Below are 23,015 nucleotides of genomic sequence, written 5' to 3' on the forward strand. Positions count from 1 at the left end.
GTCTTACTGACTGACTTACTGACTTACTGACTGTCTTACTGATTGACTTACTGATTGGCTTACTAACAGACTTAGTAACTGACTTACTGACCGACTTAGTGACTGACTTAGTTACTGATTGACTTACTGACTTATCGACTGACTTACAGACTGACTTACTGACTTACTAACTGACTTAATAACTGATTTACCGACTGACTTACTGATTGACTTACAGGCTTACCGACTGACTGACGTACTGACTTACTGACTTACTAACTGACCTACTGACTAACTACTGACTGACTTACAGACTGACTTACTGACTCAGTGACTTAATAACTGACTTACTTGCTGACTTATTGACTGACTTAGTGACTGACTTACTAAATTACTGACAGACTTACTGATTGACTTACTGATTGGTTCATTGACTTACTGACTGACTTATTGCCTTACTGAGTTATTGACTGACTAACTTACTGACTTACTAACTGACTTACCGAGTTACTGACTGACTTACTGACTTACTAACTGACTTATTGACTAACTACTGACTTACTAACAACTGACTGACTTACTAACTTACTGACTGATTTACCTAGTTACTGACTTACTGACTAACTACTGACTGACTTACTGACTTACTAACTGACTTACTGACTAACTAGTGACTTACTGACTTACTAACTGACTTACTGACTAACTACTGACTTACTGACTGACTTACTGACTAACTTACTGACTTACTAACTGACTTACTGACTAACTATTGAATGACTTACTGACTGACTGACTTACTGACTGACTGACTTACTGACTAACCATTGACTGACTTACTGACTTACTGACTGACTTACTGACTAACCACTGACTGACTTACTAACTTACTGACTTACCTAGTTACTGACTTACTAACTTACTAATTTACTGACTGACTTACTGACTAACTACTGACTGACTTACTGACTTACTAACTACTGACTGACTTACTGACTGATTTACTGACTACTGACTGACTTACTGACTTGCTGACTGACTAACTAACTTGCTGACTGACTTACTGACTGACTAACTTACTGACTGACTTACTAACTTACTGACTGACTTACTGACTGACTGATTTACTGACTAATTTACTGACTGACTTACTAACTACTGACTGACTTACTGACTGACTAACTGACTGACTAACTTGCTGACTGACTTACTGACTGACTTACTGACTGACCGACTTACTAGCTAACTTATTGACTGACTTACTGACTGACTTACTGACTGACTGACTTACTGACTAACCACTGACTTGCTGATTTACTGACCGACTTACTAACTACTGACTGACTTACTAATTTACTGACTGACTTACTGACTGACTGACTAACTAACTTGCTGACTGACTTACTGACTTAGCCAAGAGTTGCGCATGCCTCTGCTTCTTAATGTTGTTGCAACAGCTGTGTTGTGACGTCAGAGACAACAACAGTGGTAGCAGCAGTGGTGGTGTTGCTGCCTTCCTCTCCAACACCTGCCAACACCTGCCATGGCAGACCATATTAACCAAGACGAGGTATATTATGATGTGGCCCTGGACCCCTGGGTGGCCCTCAGGGCCACTACAGGGCCACTCAGGGCCACTGGTGCACTTGGGTAATGGCCAAATATTGTGACGGTGCACATTGTGTCTCCTGTGCTTTGTTTAGGGGTTTTGTGTATATGAGCCTATCCTAGGCCTATATTTTGTTAAATTGATTTAAAATGGCCTTCAAAAACTGGAATATATTTTTTTTATAGTTACGTTAGTGATTTTTTTTTTTTTGAAAAATTACAATACTCCCAGAACGACCCATAATAATTTTATGAGCCTATTTTAGGCCTAAATTTTGTTAAATTGATTTAAAATGCCCCTCAAAAATTGGAATATTTTATTTTTAGCTATGTGAGTGAAATTTTTTTGTTTGAAAGTTATGATGCCCCTAGAATGACCCATTGTAATTTCGTGAGCCTATCCTAGGCCTAAATTGTTTATTTATTTATAATTTGAGCACACTTACAGAGGTACAAAAAAAAATACAGATAAGAGCAGCCTAAATTGTTAAATTGATTTAAAATGGCCTTCAAAAACTGGAATATATATTATTTTAGCTGTGTGTGTTTTTTTTTTTTAAATACAGTGGTGCTGGAGCAACCCATTGTAATTTCATGAGCCTATCCTAGGCCTAAATTATATTAAACTTGTTAAAATACCCTTCAAAACGTGTTTTCTTTTTTCTATTTTTGACTGTGGGACTGATTTTATTTCATCTTTTTGAAAAATCACAATGTTGGAGCCACCTGCTATAATTCCCATTTCTCTATAAGAAAAAAATACTATTTTGAGTATTATTTTCCACTATATAAGTAGTTTCAAAGCATTAAACCTGAATAAAACTGGTTTAAAGTCACATTGACCCTGGTGGGTTTAGCGCTTACTTTTGCTTATATAATAAGTTTATGAATATATAATATGAATTTTTTTTTCAACAAGTCGGCCGTCTCCCACCGTGGCAGGGTGAATATATTATGAATATATTATGAATATATTATGAATATATAATAAGTTTATCATATATTTTGTTTAAGTTATCCTGTTATTAATAAAGAATTACCCACTCAAAAAAAAAAAAAAAAGTGAAAAACCATCATAGATTTAACTCTTAAACTGTCCTAGCAGATCTACGGTCACGTGTGTAGCGCTACAAAAATAGATCTACGTTTTTTTTACATATTTTCAAATGTAACAAAAAAAAAAAGTAGATCAAATTTTTTTACACGTTTTGAAATGTAAAAAAAAAAAACATCTACTTTTTTTTACATACTTTCAAATGTTGAAAAAAACGTAGATCTATGTTTGGACAGTTTAAGGGTTAATATAAACACTTTCCAGTTTTTTGTAATGTTAATGAAGATTTTTATATGAAATTTCAAGTGTTGGGGTTTGAAAAAAAAATATGTATTGCAATATATGCACAAAAGGAACCCTTGTGGGTTTAGCACTTAGTTTTGAATGTAATAAAGGTTTTGCTCATTAATGAAACAAAGAAATTTGGGACCTGACGATCTGTTGGAGTGTGAGCAGGGTAATATTTAGTGAAGGAATTCAGGGAAACCGGTTATGTTCATATAGTCGGACTTGAGTCCTGGAAATGGGAAGTACAGTGCCTGCACTTTAAAGGAGGGGTTTAGGATATTGGCAGTTTGGAGGGATATGTTGTGTATCTTTATACGTACAGTGGACCCCCGGTTAACGATATTTTTTCACTCCAGAAGTATGTTCAGGTGCCAGTACTGACCGAATTTGTTCCCATAAGAAATATTGTGAAGTAGATTAGTCCATTTCAGACCCCCAAACATACACGTACAAACGCACTTACATAAATACACTTACATAATTGGTCGCATTCGGAGGTAATCGTTATGCGGGGGTCCACTGTATATGCTTCTAAACTGTTGTATTCTGAGCACCTCTGCAAAAGCAGTGATAATGTGTGAGTGTGGTGAAAGTGTTGAATGATGATGAAAGTATTTTTTGGGGGATTTTCTTTCTTATTGGGTCACCCTGCCTCGGTGGGAGATGGCCGACTTGTTGAAAAAAAAAAATTTTTTTTACAATAAGCAGATCAGTAGCAGCACAACATTTTTCATACAAGGGAAATAAATCTACATTTAAGTTTTCTTTGCGGAAATAATGATTTGTGGCCATTTACTGCCTATGATGGTAATTACATCACTGTGGGCCGCTGTTTTAACACCTACGACAGGTACAATATTTTCCTTTGCAAAAATTATGGTTCGGTTTTTGTTAAATGTAGCCTTGCTAATGCTATGATCCACTGTGATTTGTAATGTGGCCATTTACTGCCTACGATGGTAAGTACATGACTCTATTTACCATTATAGGCAGTAAATGGCCACCTACGATGACTATTATCTTCATGGCTACCTGCCTTAGAGAGGCTATCTTAGCTTGGCATTCAGCACCAGCTTATTTTTTTTTTTTTTTTTTTGAGTAGCTCTATACCCCGGGCACTTTGAGACCTTACCCCACGGCGCTGTATGACCCTTGTAGGATTAGCGCTTCATGTTGATTATAATAATTTGAGACCCTCCTATGGGTTTAGTGCTTTCCCTTGATTAAAAATATTTTTAGATATCTTTTAAGCATATAAAAGTCTACTATGACTGTTATCTGTTGATGTGTTTGGTGAAGCTGTCATTAAGATGCACATGTTATCTTTGTTGCTAATGATGCTATCAGATTCACATGTTTTCTTACAGGTTGGTGAAGCTGTCAGTAAGATATAAATGTTATCTTACTTGTTAATGAAGCTGTTAATCCAACCTGTTCTCTGTATTTTCACTGCTTGACACTAATTCTTCACCTTCAATATCTTTCATTGCAAGTGTAAGACTAGACCTAGTTTTTTATGTATCGCCCACTATTGCTTGAACTTGTGTCAGTCCTGCACACACTTGTGCCAACCCTGCATGCATTCACGTTGACCCTGCATGCACTCGTGTTGTCCCTGCATACCCTCATATCTATCCTGCATGCACTCGTGTCGATCCTGCATGCACTCGTGTTGGTCCTGCACCCACTCGTGTCGACCCTGCACCCACTCATGTCTACCCTGCACCCACTCATGTCAACTCTGCATGCTGAGCACAGTTTAGTGACCACTGGGAGCTTCTCACATCACTCTTGACCTTAGCTCAGTACTAACGTGCTCAACTTATTGAAACCACTACCAGTAAATAAGATAGGATTGGATCTTTTTTTTTTAATTATTAACCTGGAGGGTTAATAACCCAGGAAGACCAGCAAAGTCCTAGCGTCATCGAAGGTTATGGGTCTTACCTCTGTGGTATTCTTTAATTCTCTCAATCCACAAAAGTCGACAAACACCCAGGTACCTACTTAGTGCTAGGTGAGCAGGGACAGCTGGTGTAAGAAAACATGCTTGGGGTCTCACCTGTGTTGGGGAGCAGTCCCTGGTCCCTTGGTAAGTGAACTAAGCATGTTATCAACCTAGCTGTGCCTGCCTTCAATCCTCTCTACTCAGTGCTACCACAATCCACTCTTCAACTGCTTATGGCCAAGCTGGACTGGCTGAGCAACCTATACAAGACATGGATTGTATAGGTTTAAAATATTTCTGGGAGAAACTCGGCATAACTGTAACCAGTTCACCTGTGACTGGCTTGGAGATTATTATTTTTTAACATGATGTGATGCCAGGTTGTTATTGTTAGTGGCCAGATGGTACCCTTAACAACCAAAACTGCCTAATCAATATTGTCCAGTCTTAAAAATGAACAAATAAGATGGTAGCAAATTATGTATAAGATAATACGCAGGCCATGAGGACACCAGATTAAAGTCCTTAGAGAGAAATTTTAGTTAAGCCACCCAAGACAACATGACTTTAGAGTAGGAAGTTTCTGCCAATCACAACTTTGGTATTAGATCACTATGACAAAATTTCAGAGGCCTTGGTAGGAAAATATGCTGAGGTAATTTACAAAGATTTTGCAAAGGCATTGGGTTTAGAACTTCTTTTTGATTATAATAATTTGCAAAGGCATTTGACAGTTGTAACCATAGAGTGATAACTCATGAAATTAAACAGAAAAAGTAGGGAGATGCATATTCAGATTTGTTATAGACGGACTGCTAACATTTAAAGATAGTAACTTGTATATCTTTCAGTTTAAAAATATTTTACTTTGAAGATGGCTTATCAATATTTTAATATAGCATAGCTCTCTCTTGAAGGTGGCTTAGCTGTCTTTTAGTGATAACTTTGCTCTCTTTTAAAGATAAATTTACTCTAATGCTAACAGCAAGTCTGTCTTTTAGAAATATTCTGGTAGTAAAGATACGTGATACCAACAAGTACTGTAGTTGAAAAAATGCAAATACTAGGAGATTTTTATTGGAAATATTTGTCCTGGGACCTTGGTCACTGCACATATGGGCAGGAACCTTAAGGTTATATAATTAAAAATAATCGGGAAGCCCCTGAGTGGCAGCAAAGTTAAGGTTTAGTGGCAAGTTGTGTGATGGCCATAGTTGATGGTGGTTGGGTTGATGATATGGTGGCAATATTGTAAATTTCTTTTTTTTTTTTTTTTTTTTTTTTTTGCATGTGTGTGTTATAGTAATCATAGATTTCCAAACAGTGGCATTCAAAATGTCTGATGAAGCTTAAGTCACTGGTAGACTGAGTCAATTACTGGGCCTGTCTCTTGTTATTCCCTATTAAGAATTATAAATAATAGTCTTCAACTCATGATCATCGGTGTGTTGGCTAAATCCATCACATGTCCCTCTATGTTCTGGTAGACCACACATGCATTACTCAGGTCATTTGTGTTGCATGATGGCAGTGATGCATTAAGGGTTCAATATGAGAAATGATGGTAGCAAGGAAACTGTTGAACTGTTATAGAGGTGTTGTATTGATAATCATGGAAAACCCAGCCTATACGTCTGCTGGTCCCTGGCGTGGTTGAGTGAGTGAGGTATGGCCTAGTGCGAGGGGGTCATGTGACTTAAAAGACTTAACCAGGGAGCCTGCCTATAAATGGTACTATAACAATACTACTACACAATATTACACTGTTGACAGCTCAGTGATGCTAACGTATGGCATCCTTGACATACAGCTAGAAACTAATGCACAAATTAGATGGCAGACAATTCGGCTCCAGGCTGATCCTATATGGTGCAAAATACATTGTACAACAAACATATGACATGTTAGGGCAAAATGCATTACACTTAGCCTCATCAGGTGACCCTCTGTGTTCTGGTGGACCACACTTGCATTACTCTGATGGTATGTGTTGCATGATAGCATGTCAGTAGGGACATTAGTGAAGAGAAATGAAGTCAGGAGAGGCCATATAGTTATTCTTGGCAATGATGCTGGTAATGTATGACAGAAGTTTCCTAGAGTGCTTTTAATGTGAGCGCTAATTGACCTGAACATCTTGGATGGTGTTTTGTAAGGCAACCAGCTGACCAGTTTGGGGGTATTCCCTATACAGGTGATGGGTCAGAGGGGCATGCTAGGTTTGTGCATTTTGGAAACCAATATAAAAATACCATTTTGGCAATTAATATAAAAATACCACAGTGAAAATGGAAAAAACACCTGAGCCCTTTCATGTGCTTGTGCACACATCTTCAGATGTGTGCGCATATGTATTCAGATTTGTTAATGTTATGTCTTTTGTCATTCGGATTTGTTAATGTTACATCTTTTGTCATACAAATTTGTTAATGTTATGTCTTTTGTCATTCAGATTCGAAAGAAAAGGTTGGCACGACTCGGGGCAGGTTCTAGCAGTAGTAGCAATAATGGCGACTCATCCCAAATACTCGTCCCTCACTCCCCAGTAAGTGTAGTTCTTGTTCCTGCTTCAGTGAGAGGGAATTTGTCTGAAGGTAGGAAACCCTTGGCATTGTTAACCCGATAACTGTGGGAAGCTTTTGAAAAGTAAAAAACTAATATTTTTTCTTACAGTTAGATAAGAATTTGTCTCACTGAAACAAAACTAAAATGAGCAAAATCTGTTAAAGCTTAATTAAGATTTTATGGCGTGTTGAATTTGGTGAAAAAATGATCACTAATTGGCAACAGCTGTGAGTTCTAGTATGTCAGACACAGTTAAAAGGTTGATGAAGCATATATAACATAAATAACCCATACATAGGAGAGAGAGAAGCTTATGACATTATGGTCCGATGTGTAAATGGTCCAAGTTGGACTGTATCGTCGTCCATGTGTGGGTTATTTATGTATTATTGTTATCATGATATTGTACCTTTTTGTTTGTTAATGAAGCCTACAGAATCTGTTGTGAATGTTTGTGGTGAGGCAATCTTATGTGTATAGAATCAAGGAAGAGTATTAGACTTTAATGTTGTTGGTCGAGAGAAATCAAAATAATAATAAATGTATTCTTATTTAATTCTAATTTCATTCTAATTTAACTCTTAATTCTAATTTATTGTAGTTGTAAAACCACTCTTCGTAATTACCTATTTTGTAGCTATAGAGGCAGAGCTAAGCTTATAGTTCCCTGTTTTCAGTTTTCTGTACTTGTACAGTGCTTGGTGTTGCCAGTACTTATAGTACTTATTCTAGTAAAGCATTTCACTGATCTACCACTTGACAAAAAACTTTAGTGTAAATCCATGTATAGTAGGGGCCCCATTGGTACACTAAGAGAAAACTCCATAAGTGTCTGGGACCCAAGACTGTTCAGCAGCCTCCCACCATGCATAAGGGGAATTACCAATAGGCCCCTGGCTGCCTTCAAGATGGAACTGGACAGATACTTTAAAGTCGGTGCCTGATGTGCCGGGCTGTGGTTCGTACGTTGGACTACGTGCGGCCAGCAGTAACAGCCTGGTTGATCAGACCCTAATCCATCGGCAGGCCTGGTCATGGGCCAGGCTGCAAGGGTGTTGATCTCCAGAATTCTCTCCAGGTAGACTCCAAACAGGTAGGAGGGACCCACATATCCAGCACCCTCTTTTCAGTGTTCCACACTTTAGGTGGTTTTCATTTGAGTCATTGTTCATTATATTCTGTGCTTTTTTAGCTTTTCTGACATTTTCGCTCAACAGTCGTGTAAGGGAAGAGCTACTGGCGCCATAGTTTATGGTAAGTATTGTATAAGCTGTGTATTTATTTTACTTTTGTATGTTTTTATGCTAGCTGTATTGATTGTTTAAAATATGATAGTGTAAACACTTTATCAGGCATTTTAGATGCATTTAATATTGAAAAAATGCTCTATTTCCACCCACTGGTGACTTTTGCTTAACGCTGGGGGTCAGAAACCATAAAAATGGAGCCCTCCTGTACTATGTATGTGTATAAAAATACATTCTTCATGAATTTCAAAATGATTTGTAATAGTAAAAAGTGGATGTCTCCAGCAGGGTCTTCAGTTATCAACGTCTCCTCCAGTGTCGTCTCTCCTGCCGTCGCCCTCCAAGAGGCAGCCTCCTCCCTCGCCGTTAGATGTTACGCCCTGTAAAAAAGGTAGGCAAGATATGCTAATCAGTCAGTTGAGTAAGTAAGCGAGGGAGGTACGGTTTGGATGGTCAGTTTCAGTAACTGCAGGAAATTTAGCCATCAACAGAGCAGTAAGAAGCAATGAGCCAATGAGGTATTAACTGTTGAACTGTGAATTCTTCATGTGTATATTTTTAATTCTTATTTTCATAGATGCTCTTCGCTTTGCGATGGTTTTACTTGTGATATTTTGACTTAACAATGGTGCAATAGTGATACACGTTCTGTCAGGTACAGTAATGTACATTTATTGATAGGGTAAACTTGTATATTCATTTATTTATTTTTCTTTACTGATATTTAGTTAGTTACAGTAATTATTTATTTATTCAGTGACAGTAGTTACATATTTATTTATATCATATATTCATATGCCATATGTTCTATTTCAGTTGCATTTACAAAAAAAATATGTTATACAGAGGAATTTCATTAGAGAGAGATTACAGTAATCAGTTTCAAAAAAATTGCAGTGATTTTATTTTTATTAACACATCGGCCAATTCCCACCAAGGCAGGGTGGCCCAAAAAAGAAAAACTTTCATCATTCACTCCATCACTGTCTTGCCAGAAGGGTGCTTTACACTATAGTTATAAAACTGCAACATTAACATCCCTTCTTCAGAGTGTAGACACTGGACTTCCCATCTCCAGGACTCAAGTCCGGCCTGCCGGTTTCCCTGAATCCCTTCATAAATGTTACTGTGCTCACACTCCAACAGCACGTCAAGTCCTAAAAACCATTAGTCTCCATTCACTCCTATCAATTACGCTCACACACGCTTGCTGGAAGTCCAAGACCATTGCTCACAAAACCTCCTTTACCCCTTCCCTCCAACCCTTCCTAGGCCGACCCCTACCTCGCCTACCTCCACTACAGATTTATACACTCTCTGTTTTGTTCCATTCTCTCTACATTTCCGAACCACCTCAACAACCCCTCCTCGTCCCTCTGGATAATAGTTTTGGTAATCCCACACCTTCTCCTAATTTCCAAACTATGAATTCTCTGCACTATATTGACACCACACATTGCCCTCAGACATGACATCTCCACTGCCTTGAGCCTTCTCCTCATTGCAACATTCATCACCCATGCTTCACACCCATACAAGAGTGTTGGTACAACTATACTCTCATACATTCCCCTCTTTGCTTCCATGGACAAAGTTCTTTGTCTCCACAGACTCCTCAGTGCACCACTCACTCTTTTTCCCCTCTTTTCACCTCATCCTTCATAGACCCATCTGCTGACACATCCACTCGTAAATATCTGAATACATTCACCTCCTCCATACTCTCTCCCTCCAATCTGATATCCAATCTTTCGTCACCTAATCTTTTTGTTATCCTCATAACCTTACTCTTTCCTATATTTACTTTTAATTTTCTTCTTTTACATACCCTACCAAATTCATCCACCAGCCTCTGCAACTTCTCTTCAGAATCTCCCAGAAGCACAGTGTCATCAGCAAAGAGCAACTGTGACGACTCCCACTTTATCTTTTAACTCCACACCTCTTGCCAAGACCCTAGCATGCACTTCTCTTACAACCCCATCTATAAACATATTGAACAACCACAGTGACATCACACATCCTTGTCTAAGGCCTACTTTTACTGGGAAATAATCTCCCTCTCTCCTACATACTCTAACCTGAGCCTCACTATCCTTGTAAAAACTCTTCACTGCTTTCAGTAACCTACCTCCTATAGCATACATCTGCAACATCTGCCACATTGCCCCCTTATCCACCCTGTCATATGCCTTTTCCAAATCCATTAATGCCACAAAAACCTCTTTACTCTTATCAAAATACTGTTCACCTATATGTTTCACTGTAAACACTTTGTCTACATACCCCCTACCTTTCCTAAAGCCTCCTTGTTCATCTGTTGTCCTACTTTGCATCTTACTCTTAATTCTTTCAATAATAACTCTACCATACACTTTACCAGGTATACTCAACAGATGTTAAAATCATTACAGGCATTGAGCCCATGGAGGTGGAGAGTAAGGTGGAGCTGAGCAGTGACCTGGAGAACAGTTCACACTATCGTAGCGACAACAAGAGACACAGGGTGAGCTTCAGAGTCTTTCTGTATAGGAGGGGCTTGAGATACGATTTTGTTGGGACTTTTAACCCAGGGGAGGGTTAGCCACTCAGGATAATCCAAGAAAGTCAGTGCATCATTGAGGACTGTCTGCCTTATTTCTATTGGTGTCTTTCAATCTTCTCCCCCAGGATGTGATCCCCAGGATGCTTATGTGTGGCAACGTGGTTAGAAGGGAAAGATTTCGTTAATCGAGATCCTTACTAAAGTAAATTGTTATTTGAAATTTTTTTCATGTTTCTCTTAGAACATGTGAATAAATTCTTGGTATTACCTCAAATACAGTACATACAGTATATTACTTACAAATTTGTTTTTTGCTGACCAATTAATATGGTTGCTCACACATGCAAACTAAATACCACCCAAGTGGTAGAGCAATGGACATGACAGTTTTGGAAAATGGGTGCTGTATACTTGGGGTTCTCCTGTATAGACATTTTGTGCTAAAATATTTATGGTCTGCTTGAAATATACTAGTCACAGTGTACACATAATTGAGATACAGTAAACCCTCTTTTTAATGGACCAAGAGGAGAAAGCATATGGTCAAGAATGGCAGTTATGGTGGATGAAGATGAGATTATTTTTTGTGATAGTAGCAATAACAGATATTTCTGTAACCAGTGAACTTTGTTGTTTCTGAGTCAATTGACACAGCAGATTTTGTCTTGTATTTTTTAGTCTATTAAATTAAGGTTTGTTAAATTGAGGGTTGACAGTGATGCTAAATTGCAAGTTGATCAACCTATATGTCATGTTAAAGTTAATAATCAATAAATGATAATCATGATTATTATTTGGTAGTTATTAGCTTTATTACCAGCAGGTAGCAGATATGTTTATTTCCAGCAGGTAGTAGTATATTAACACATGGTGACTGCTTGTTGCCAAGGGTATATTTGTACTCATTTTTCTCTGTAAACAAGGTCCAGTTGCTGTCATATCTGCTAGAACATAAAAAAGGAGCACTGCAGCAGGCCTTCTGGCCCGTGCTAGACAGGTCCAAGTCACACCTGCTTAAGAAGGTAGGAGCACTACAGCAGGCTACTGGCCCATGCTAGGCAGGTCTAAGTCACACCCACCCACACCCTCTCATGTATTTATTTAACCTATTTTTAAAACTAAACAAGGTTTTAGCTTTAATGACTGTTGTCTTCACAGAGTGTAAGTACAAGTGAGGTGACCGAGGAGCTGATGTGGGCCACTTTATCCAATCTCCTCCAGTGTTCTTGGCAAGGTGTTGACAACATCTGCCCTCACACTGTAAATGTAAGATTTGTGCATCATCACAGTAAATTATTAGTAGTATTTTTTTAATTATCTGGCCATATACCAGAATTAGACTGATCTAAGAAAAAGAGGAGGAAATGCAGTCACTGTCATTCAGTTGCCATCTTGTTAGGTGTAAGGACACAAATGCTACTAATGTGACATTTTGTTTTGGCAACGTTTTGCTCTTCAGGAGTTGTGACAAAGCTCCTGGAGAGCAAAGCATTGCCACTGTAATATGTCACATTAGTTGCACTTATGTCCTTTTACCTAACATAGTGTCTGTAATTCTACTAGCATTATTACAAGGTATTTTATTTTATTTATTTATTTTTTTTTCAACAAGTCGGCCGTCTCCCACCGAGGCAGGGTGACCCAAAAAAGAAAGAAAATCCCCAAAAAGAAAATACTTTCATCATCATTCAACACTTTCACCACACTCACACATTATCACTGTTTTTGCAGAGGTGCTCAGAATACAACAGTTTAGAAGCATACACATATAAAGATACACAACATATCCCTCCAAACTGCCAATATCCCAAACCCCTCCTTTAAAGTGCAGGCATTGTACTTCCCATTTCCAGGACTCAAGTCCGACTATATGAAAATAACCGGTTTTCCTGAATCCCTTCACTAAATATTACCCTGCTCACACTCCAACAGATCGTCAGGTCCCAAGTACCATTCGTCTCCATTCACTCGTATCTAACACGCTCATGCACGCTTGCTGGAAGTCCAAGCCCCTTGCCCACAAAACCTCCTTTACCCCCTCTCTCCAACCCTTTTGAGGACGACCCCTACCCCTCCTTCCTTCCCCTATAGATTTATATGCTTTCCATGTCATTCTACTTTGATCCATTCTCTCTAAATGACCAAACCACCTCAACAACCCCTCTTCTGCTCTCTGACTAATACTTTTATTAACTCCACACCTTTTCCTAATTTCCACACTTCGAATTTTCTGCATAATATTTACACCACACATTGCCCTTAAACAGGACATCTCCAATGCCTCCAACTGTCTCCTCGCTGCTGCATTTACCACCCAAGCTTCACACCCATATAAGAGTGTTGGTACTACTATACTTTCATACATTCCCTTCTTTGCCTCCATAGATAACGTTTTTTGACTCCACATATACCTCAACGCACCACTCACCTTTTTTCCCTCATCAATTCTATGATTAACCTCATCCTTCATAAATCCATCCGCCGACACGTCAACTCCCAAGTATCTGAAAACATTCACTTCTTCCATACTCCTCCTCCCCAATTTGATATCCAATTTTTCTTTATCTAAATCATTTGATACCCTCATTACCTTACTCTTTTCTATGTTCACTTTCAACTTTCTACCTTTACACACATTCCCAAACTCATCCACTAACCTTTGCAATTTTTCTTTAGAATCTCCCATAAGCACAGTATCATCAGCAAAAAGTAACTGTGTCAATTCCCATTTTGAATTTGATTCCCCATAATTTAATCCCACCCCTCTCCCGAACACCCTAGCATTTACTTCTTTTACAACCCCATCTATAAATATATTAAACAACCATGGTGACATTACACATCCCTGTCTAAGACCTACTTTTACCAGGAAGTAGTCTCCCTCTCTTCTACACACCCTGCAGTGCTGTATAGTCCTTGTGGCTTAGCGCTTCTTTTTGATTATAATAATAATAATTCTACACACCCTAACCTGAGCCTCACTATCCTCATAAAAACTCTTTACAGCATTTAATAACTTACCACCTATTCCATATACTTGCAACATCTGCCACATTGCTCCTCTATCCACTCTATCATATTTTTTTTTTTTTTTCAACAAGTTGGCCGTCTCCCACCGAGGCAGGGTGACCCAAAAAAGAAAGAAAATCCCCAAAAAGAAAATACTTTCATCATCATTCAACACTTTCACCACACTCACACATTATCACTGCTTTTGCAGAGGTGCTCAGAATACAGTGGACCCCCGCATAACGATCACCTCCGAATGCGACCAATTATGTAAGTGTATTTATGTAAGTGCATTTGTACGTGTATGTTTGGGGGTCTGAAATGGACTAATCTACTTCACAATATTCCTTATGGGAACAAATTCGGTCAGTACTGGCACCTGAACATACTTCTGGAGTGAAAAAATATCGTTAACCGGGGGTCCACTGTACAACAGTTCAGAAGCATATACGTATAAAGGTACACAACATATCCCTGCAAACTGCCAATATCCCAAACCCCTCCTTTAAAGTGCAGGCATTGTACTTCCCATTTCCAGGACTCAAGTCCGACTATATGAAAATAACCGGTTTCCCTGAATCCCTTCACTAAATATTACCCTGCTCACACTCCAACAGATCGTCAGGTCCCAAGTATCATTCGCCTCCATTCACTCCTATCTAATATGCTCGTGCACGCTTGCTGGAAGTCGAAGCCCCTAGCCCACAAAACCTCCTTTACCCCCTCTTTCCAACCCTTTCGAGGATGACCCCTACCCCTCCTTCCTTCCCCTATAGATTTATATGCTTTCCATGTCATTCTACTTTGATCCATTCTCTCTAAATGACCATACCACCTCAACAACCCCTCTTCTGCCCTCTGACTAATGCTTTTATTAACTCCACACCTTCTCCTAATTTCCACACTCCGAATTTTCTGCATAATATTTACACCACACATTGCCTTTAGACAGGACATCTCCACTGCCTCCAACCGTCTCCTCGCTGCTGCATTTACCACCCAAGCTTCACATCCATATAAGAGTGTTGGTACTACTATACTTTCATACATTCCCTTCTTTGCCTCCATAGATAACGTTTTTTGACTCCACATATACCTCAACACACCACTCACCTTTTTTCCCTCATCAGTTCTATGATTAACCTCATCCTTCATAAATCCATCCGCCGACACGTCAACTCCCAAGTATCTGAAAACATTCACTTCTCCCATACTCCTCCTCCCCAATTTGATATCCAATTTTTCTTTATCTAAATCATTTGATACCCTCATCACCTTACTCTTATCTATGTTCACTTTCAACTTTCTACCTTAACACACATTCTCAAACTCATCCACTAACCTTTGCAATTTTTCTTTAGAATCTCCCATAAGCACAGTATCATCAGCAAAAAGTAACTGTGTCAATTCCCATTTTGAATTTGATTCCCCATAATTTAATCCCACCCCTCTCCCGAACACCCTAGCATTTACTTCTTTTACAACCCCATCTATAAATATATTAAACAACCATGGTGACATTACACATCCCTGTCTAAGACCTACTTTTACCGGGAAGTATTCTCCCTCTCTTCTACACACCCTAACCTGAGCCTCACTATCCTCATAAAAACTCTTTACAGCATTTAGTAACTTACCACCTATTCCATATACTTGCAACATCTGCCACATTGCTCCTCTATCCACTCTATCATATGCCTTTTCTAAATCCATAAATGCAATAAAAACTTCCCTACCTTTATCTAAATACTGTTCACATATATGCTTCAATGTAAACACTTGATCTACACATCCCCTACCCACTCTGAAGCCTCCCTGCTCATCCACAATCCTACATTCTGTCTTACCTCTTAATTCTTTCAATTATAACCCTACCGTATACTTTTCCTGGTATACTCAGTAAACTTATTCCTCTATAATTTTTACAATATCTTTTGTCCCCTTTCCCTTTATATAAAGGGACTATACATGCTCTCTGCCAATCCCTAGGTACCTTCCCCTCATTCATACATTTATTAAACAAAAGTACCAACCACTCCAACACTATATCCCCCCCTGCTTTTAACATTTCTGTCATGATCCCATCAGTTCCAGCTGCTTTACCCCCTTTCATTTTACGTAATGCCTCACGTACCTCCACCACACTTACATTCTGCTCTTCTTCACTCCTAAAAGATGGTATACCTCCCTGGCCAGTGCATGAAATTACCGCCTCCCTTTCTTCCTTAACATTTAAAAGTTCCTCAAAATATTCTCGTCATCTACCTAATACCTCCCTCTCCCCATCTACTAACTCCCCTACTCTGTTTTTAACTGACAAATCCATACTTTCCCTAGGCTTTCTTAACTTGTTTAACTCCAAAATTTTTTCTTATTTTCATTAAAATTTCTTGACAGTACCTCTCCCACTCTTTCATCTGCTCTCCTTTTGCACTCTCTCACCACTCTCTTCACCTTTCTTTTACTCTCCATATACTCTGCTCTTCTTATAACACTTCTGCTTTGTAAAAAGCTCTCGTAAGCTACCTTTTTCTCTTTTATCACACCCTTTACTTCATCATTCCACCAATTACTCCTCTTTCCTCCTGCCCCCACCCTCCTATAACCACAAACTTCTGCCCCACATTCTAATACTGCATTTTTAAAACTATTCCAACCCTCTTCAACCCCCCCCACTACTCATCTTTGCACTAGCCCACCTTTCTGCCAATAGTCGCTTATATCTCGCCCGAACTTCCTCCTCCCTTAGTTTATACACTTTCACCTCCCTCTTACTTGTTGTTGCCACCTTCCTCTTTTCCCATCTACCTCTTACTCTAACTGTAGCTACAACTAAATAATGATCCGATATATCAGTTGCCCCTCTATAAACATGTACATCCTGGAGCCTACCCATCAACCTTTTATCCACCAGTACATAATCTAATAAACTACTTTCATTACGTGCTACATCATACCTTGTATATTTATTTATCCTCTTTTTCATAAAATATGTATTACTTATTACCAAATCTCTTTCTACACATAGCTCAATTAAAGGCTCCCCATTTACATTTACCCCTGGCACCCCAAATTTACCTACTACTCCCTCCATAACATTTTTACCCACTTTAGCATTGAAATCCCCAACCACCATTACTCTCACACTTGATTCAAAACTCCCCACGCATTCACTCAACATTTCCCAAAATCTCTCTCTCTCCTCTACACTTCTCTCTTCTCCATGTGCATACATGCTTATTATAACCCACTTTTCACACCCAATCTTTATTTTACTCCACATAATCCTTGAATTAATACATTTATAGTCCCTCTTTTCCTGCCATAGCTTATCCTTCAACATTATTGCTACTCCTTCTTTAGCTCTAACTCTATTTGAAACCCCTGACCTAATCCCATTTATTCCTCTCCATTGAAACACTCTCACCCCCTTCAGCTTTGTTTCACTTAAAGCCAGGACATCCAGCTTCTTCTCATTCATAACATCTACAATCATCTCTTTCTTATCATTTGCACAACATCCACGCACATTCAGACTTCCCACTTTGACAATTTTCTTCTTCTTATTCTTTTTAGTAATCTTTACAGGAAAAGGGGTTACTAGCCCATTGTTCCCGGCATTTTAGTTGACTTTTACAACACGCATGGCTTACGGAGGAATTTTATATTTTATATTTTATATTTTGACCAATTTTTCATAATTTTTTTGTCATTTTGCTCTTATTAAACATGTTATAGCTCTGGGCACTTTTATTTAGTAAAAATCCTTAACTTGTTGCTGATGATATATAGTAATGAATTGAAAAAATTGTATGTTGATTGGTCATTTTCCAAAATATTTTCTCCTCAACAGGTTACAAGTGGAGCAAAAATGGATGAAGTAACGTCACAGGTGTTGATGGAGGTTATGGTGCTGTTGTGTGCTGGTGAGACGCTCGAGGGTCTGGTCGATCCCAACATTAACCTTTCTCAGTCACCGGAGCTTAGTACTTCCCCAACAGGTAATGCATTCCTTATAACTTCTTTCTTTTCTTTTTTTTTACATTATCTTATCATCCATTTCCCACTAAGGTAAAATTGAGGAAGCCACATTCACTATCACTTAGTTAATGCACTTACCTTTGGTTTACTGTTTTATTATAGTAACTTTTTGTGTAATGCTCAGTGATAACCCACATGGAGACAGAAACGCAGAAGTTTAATTGATCAGTGTATTCGACCCTCGTCTGGTGTTCTTGTCAGAGTTTGTCTCCATGTGGGTTATTACTAAGCACTGATAAAAGTTCATTACACTTTCTTTTGTTTGTTCTGTAATATTTCTTTTCTACTTGCAATGGCTGGTCTAATACCAGAACAAATATATGACAAGCAAATAACACTATTAATGCTGGATGTATCTATAAATTTATTTTAGGATTCTTTCAAGCAGTGTGTTTATTATCCAGAAGCAAAAATATGAATGCACTGTTATGAGATCTTTTATTGATGGTGTTTTCCCCTTACACAGTGGGCTTTTTCAAGTCTACTTGAAAAGGTCCACTATGTGGGTGAAACACTGCCAATAAATAATCTGTATACACTGCATGTGTGTGTATGTGTTCATGTGTGTGCGCATTGTGTGTGTGCATATTTTTTCCATTGTTTTAGTATTTTATTCCATTTCTTTCCATATTCATTATCTGTTCTCAAATATGTCTCCATTTTTTCGATCATCATTAATGAGTCTGAGAATTAAGCTAAAGAATAATAAACTTTTATTGCCTTTGCCACTGTTTACTTAAACAAATTCTAGTCCAAATGTTTTTGCATTAAATATGGAGTTTTCTTTTGCATTAAATTTTCATTAATATGGTTTGACTATTGGTGATGTGTATTTCAGGAAGCAGTAGTACAACAGATTTATCAGAATTAACAAGACCCAGCCAAAGTTCAGAAGCTACAGCGCTTCTCTACCTTCTACAAACTTACGCTCGTGTTAATAATGAAGAGAAATTACATCCTAAAGTAAGACAAGTGCTAATTTATTCACTTTTTATTAATCTCTTGGACAAATGAAAAAATCATGAATTAAATATATTCAAATTATTTACAAATTTGGTATATTATTGAGGTCAATTTGATAAACAATTTGATAATGAATTTCAGTGAGGTATTACAACATGAGAGTGATGTAGTACCATAGGACCCCTATATTCATGGGGACAAGTTATAAGCACCTGCTGCGGATACCAGCGAACTCTGTACAGCCTCTCCTTACTTAGCAATGTACTTGTTTACTGACGCCTTGGACTTACAACGGGCTCTTTGACCAGTATGCAAGCCTAAATAATGTATATTACAGCTGATTTCATCTATTCTGTTTATTACAATATACAGTACGCTACTGTATAAACATTTAAAAATATATACCAGAAATCTTATAAATGGTACAAAGGTGACATTAAAACAATATCAATGATGGTTGACACAAACCCACTGTCATTATAGTATGCTCCTCACTTAGCGACAAATTCGTTTACTGATGTAGTTTTAGGAACGGAACTCCATCATTAAGCGAGGAGAGGCTGTATATAAGTCGTTTTTGTTTACATACCTATTATAAAGTTTAAAAATTTTTTCACTGATGGGAAGCACTTCACAGCTTCTCTTAGGCTTTCAAGAACTTCCACCATCATTACCTTTGCACTTTGAGGTCATTATTAAGCAAAATTAAGGGTTATTTTCGGGCCACGATAAACCGCGGGTAACTGAAAAAGCAGATACTGGACCCATGGATACAGGGGTCCTACTATATATGTAAGAACTGAGTCAAGCATCAATATTTTTGATAATTATTGTGTAAATGGCCATGTTGTGAGTGAATGATAATCTTGATGAGTGAAACAGTAGAACTGCTAGACATTGTAGGTGAGTTTTGTACAGTGAGATGTTTCAAATTATAAATGCTTATTAAAGATATGTGATAGTTCTGTAAAATTGGGGATGTGGTTGTTCTCCAGGAGAATAAGAGTTTGTTTATTGCTTACAGAGAAGCAGCTCTCCTCCCATGTTGACATTATTGGTGGATGTGCGGCGTCAGTGTGTTGCTCATGCTAGCTTACTCCTCTCAGGTCAGTGTGTTGCTCATGCTAGCTTACTCCTCTCAGGTCAGTGTGTTGCTCATGCTAGCTTACTCCTCTCAGGTCAGTGTGTTACTCTTCTCAGGTCAGTGGTGAAGTGTGCCACATGTGCCACTGCTTACTTACATGATTTATATACTAGCTTACATGATTTATATACTCGCTTATGTGATTTATGTACTTATTTATTTGATTTATATCTCTTTTACCCTCATCTCTCAGTCTCACCTTGAATTCAGACTCTCTCTGATTTCTTAACTAATACCAATTTGCTACTTCAACTGTGACAGTACCTCCTCTCTTTATCATCTCTTTAACCTCTGTTGTTTATTGATGCCCTGTATGATGACCCTTATGGGTTTATAGTTTTCCATTAATTTTTTTTTTTTTTTAACAAGTCGGCCATCTTCCACCGAGGCAGGGTGACCCAAAAAAGAAAGAAAATCCCCAAAAAGAAAATACTTTCATCATCATTCAACACTTTCACCTCACTCACACATACTCACTGTTTTTGCAAAGGTGCTCAGAACACAACAGCTTAGAAGCATATACGTATAAAGATACACAGACATATCCCTCCAAACTGCTAATATTAATATTAATATTAGCAGGTAGTAGGTTGGTAGACAGCAACCGCCCAGGGAGGTACTACCGTCCTGCCAAGTGAGTGTAAAATGAAAGCCTGTAATTGTTTTACACAATGGTAGGATTGCGGGTGTCTTTTTTTTCTGTCTCATACACATGCAAAATTTCAGGTACATCTTGATACTTCTACTTACACTTAGGTCACACTACACATATATGCACAAGCATATATATATACACCCCTCTGGGTTTTCTTCTATTTTCTTTCTAGTTCTTGTTCTTGTTTATTTCCTCTTACCTCCATGGGGAAGTGGAACAGAATTCTTCCTCCGTAAGCCATGCGTGTTGTAAGAGGCGACTAAAATGCCGGGAGCAAGGGGCTAGTAACCTCTTCTCCTGTATATATTACTAAATGTAAAAGGAGAAACTTTCGTTTTTCCTTTTGGGCCACCCCGCCTTGGTGGGATACGGCCGGTGTGTTGAAAGAAAGATTAATATATAAATAATAATTCACTACCAGTTACCTTATTTCATAGCTTTAGTCATATTTGCAGCTTTCTCACACCTATTCTTTATTTGATTATTTTTTATGTAGTATTTAAGTTTTGTGTTATTCGTTAATGTCTCAGATTTTGATCTTATTCCAACCTTTGTCTGTCTGAGAAAGGTTTTGCAGATTTATTTAAAAATTGATCTGCAGATTCATATAATTTTTGTATAGGAGAAATAAGTTATTGACCACTACATTTGTACTTATATGTCTGGGCTTAAGTAAGATTCAGAGGTTGAATGATATGCCCTGTGCTGTATAATTTTTTTAATGCAATCTGGAATGTGTAGTTTGTTTTGTATTGTATTGTATATGGTTATGTAATTCTGAGTTTTGTGGTGTATTCAGGTTGTTTAACAAAATGTGAGCTTCCGGCGCCATCGCTACTGCTTCATCCGCTGCTGAGCGAATCACTGCCTCGGGGTTTCTTGTGTGATCTTATACAACACACTTTAGAACAACAAAATGTATTTACCAAGGTCTGTCGCTGCTGCTGTCTTCTTATAGTGCCTTTGCTTGTGTTTTTTGCATACAGGTGCTACTCGACTTACAATGGGGTTATGTTCCAAAAGACCCATCTTAAGTTGAAAATGTTGTTAGATGAATACGAATATGATATGCTAAATAGATAAGTAAATAAATTACCATCACTGAGTAAGTATATAAACAAATAATTACTCTAATTAAATAGCAGTATTGAAAAGTAAATAAATGAATACAAGTTATGGACTTGCCGCCTTCATGCTGGGTAATTATCTTAAGTTTCATCTCCAAAGTAATTGCTTTTGCACCATTGTAAAGTTGAAATATTGCAAGTAGAACCTTAGTAAGTTAAGGATCACCTGTATTTGTAATAAGTGCTACTGTGGTTACAAATGCTGTACTCTGAAATGATTTGCCATTTGAATATAATATATTGTAGCCTTGAAGGAGAGCATAATGATGATAAAGAGTATTGTGTACATCTTGTCTTAGGAACTTCTCAAAATGTGTCAGATATCCAGTGGTTTCACCTGAAACATTTTTATTTGCTTACAAATTTACAAGGTGGACTGTGGTTCAGAGATGGATCATTCAGTTTGTAACTGAAAAGACCTGGGTTCAATTCTGTAATGGGCAAGTCCCTTATACCTGCTGCCTCTCTTTACCTATCAATAAATAGGTACTGATGCGTCATTTGTCACCATTTTCTTGGTTTCCTTCCACTCTTAAAGTTTCTCTTGAAGCTAACATCTTAAAATCTGCCCTTGCAGAATGACAAAATTTGAGCACCATCGAAAAGCTTATGTTACCTTTTCTTATCTTTTGCTTATATATTTGTAGGGTATACAGTACATATATGTAGTATAATATCCGTGTGTTGGTCTTAAAATTTTAATTGTTGTGTTTATTTGGGTTCCCAGCTTATGAAAACCTAAATTACAAGCTTCCTCACTGGCAAACCAGGCTCGTAAGATACAGTGCGACACCTGCATTCATGGGTGATATGTTTCAAGACTTACCGTGGATACCTGAAAC

The 23,015-nt window shown here is 38.0% G+C and overlaps 1 protein-coding gene across 4 annotated transcripts in view; it reads left to right on the plus strand.

Moving 5' to 3' along the window:
* The first annotated feature begins 1,447 nt into the window (after window positions 1–1,447).
* Window positions 1,448–23,015, plus strand: part of Ube4B (Ubiquitination factor E4B) — a 49,501-nt gene continuing 27,933 nt past the window's right edge. For 2 of the 4 annotated variants that reach the window (XM_053795948.2, XM_053795946.2), the window contains exons 1-9: window positions 1,448–1,549; window positions 7,330–7,422; window positions 8,975–9,080; window positions 11,104–11,195; window positions 12,393–12,500; window positions 18,097–18,244; window positions 19,123–19,247; window positions 20,272–20,353; window positions 21,846–21,976. In XM_053795948.2, coding sequence (XP_053651923.2) covers window positions 1,523–1,549; window positions 7,330–7,422; window positions 8,975–9,080; window positions 11,104–11,195; window positions 12,393–12,500; window positions 18,097–18,244; window positions 19,123–19,247; window positions 20,272–20,353; window positions 21,846–21,976 — 912 coding nt within the window. In that variant the 5' untranslated portion in view covers window positions 1,448–1,522. The remainder of the gene's footprint in view (window positions 1,550–7,329; window positions 7,423–8,974; window positions 9,081–11,103; window positions 11,196–12,392; window positions 12,501–18,096; window positions 18,245–19,122; window positions 19,248–20,271; window positions 20,354–21,845; window positions 21,977–23,015) is intronic. The other 2 variants (XM_053795947.2, XM_053795949.2) reach the window with 1 other exon arrangement.

This window comes from Cherax quadricarinatus, chromosome 77, assembly GCF_038502225.1.
Source record: "Cherax quadricarinatus isolate ZL_2023a chromosome 77, ASM3850222v1, whole genome shotgun sequence".
NCBI lineage: Eukaryota > Metazoa > Arthropoda > Malacostraca > Decapoda > Parastacidae > Cherax > Cherax quadricarinatus.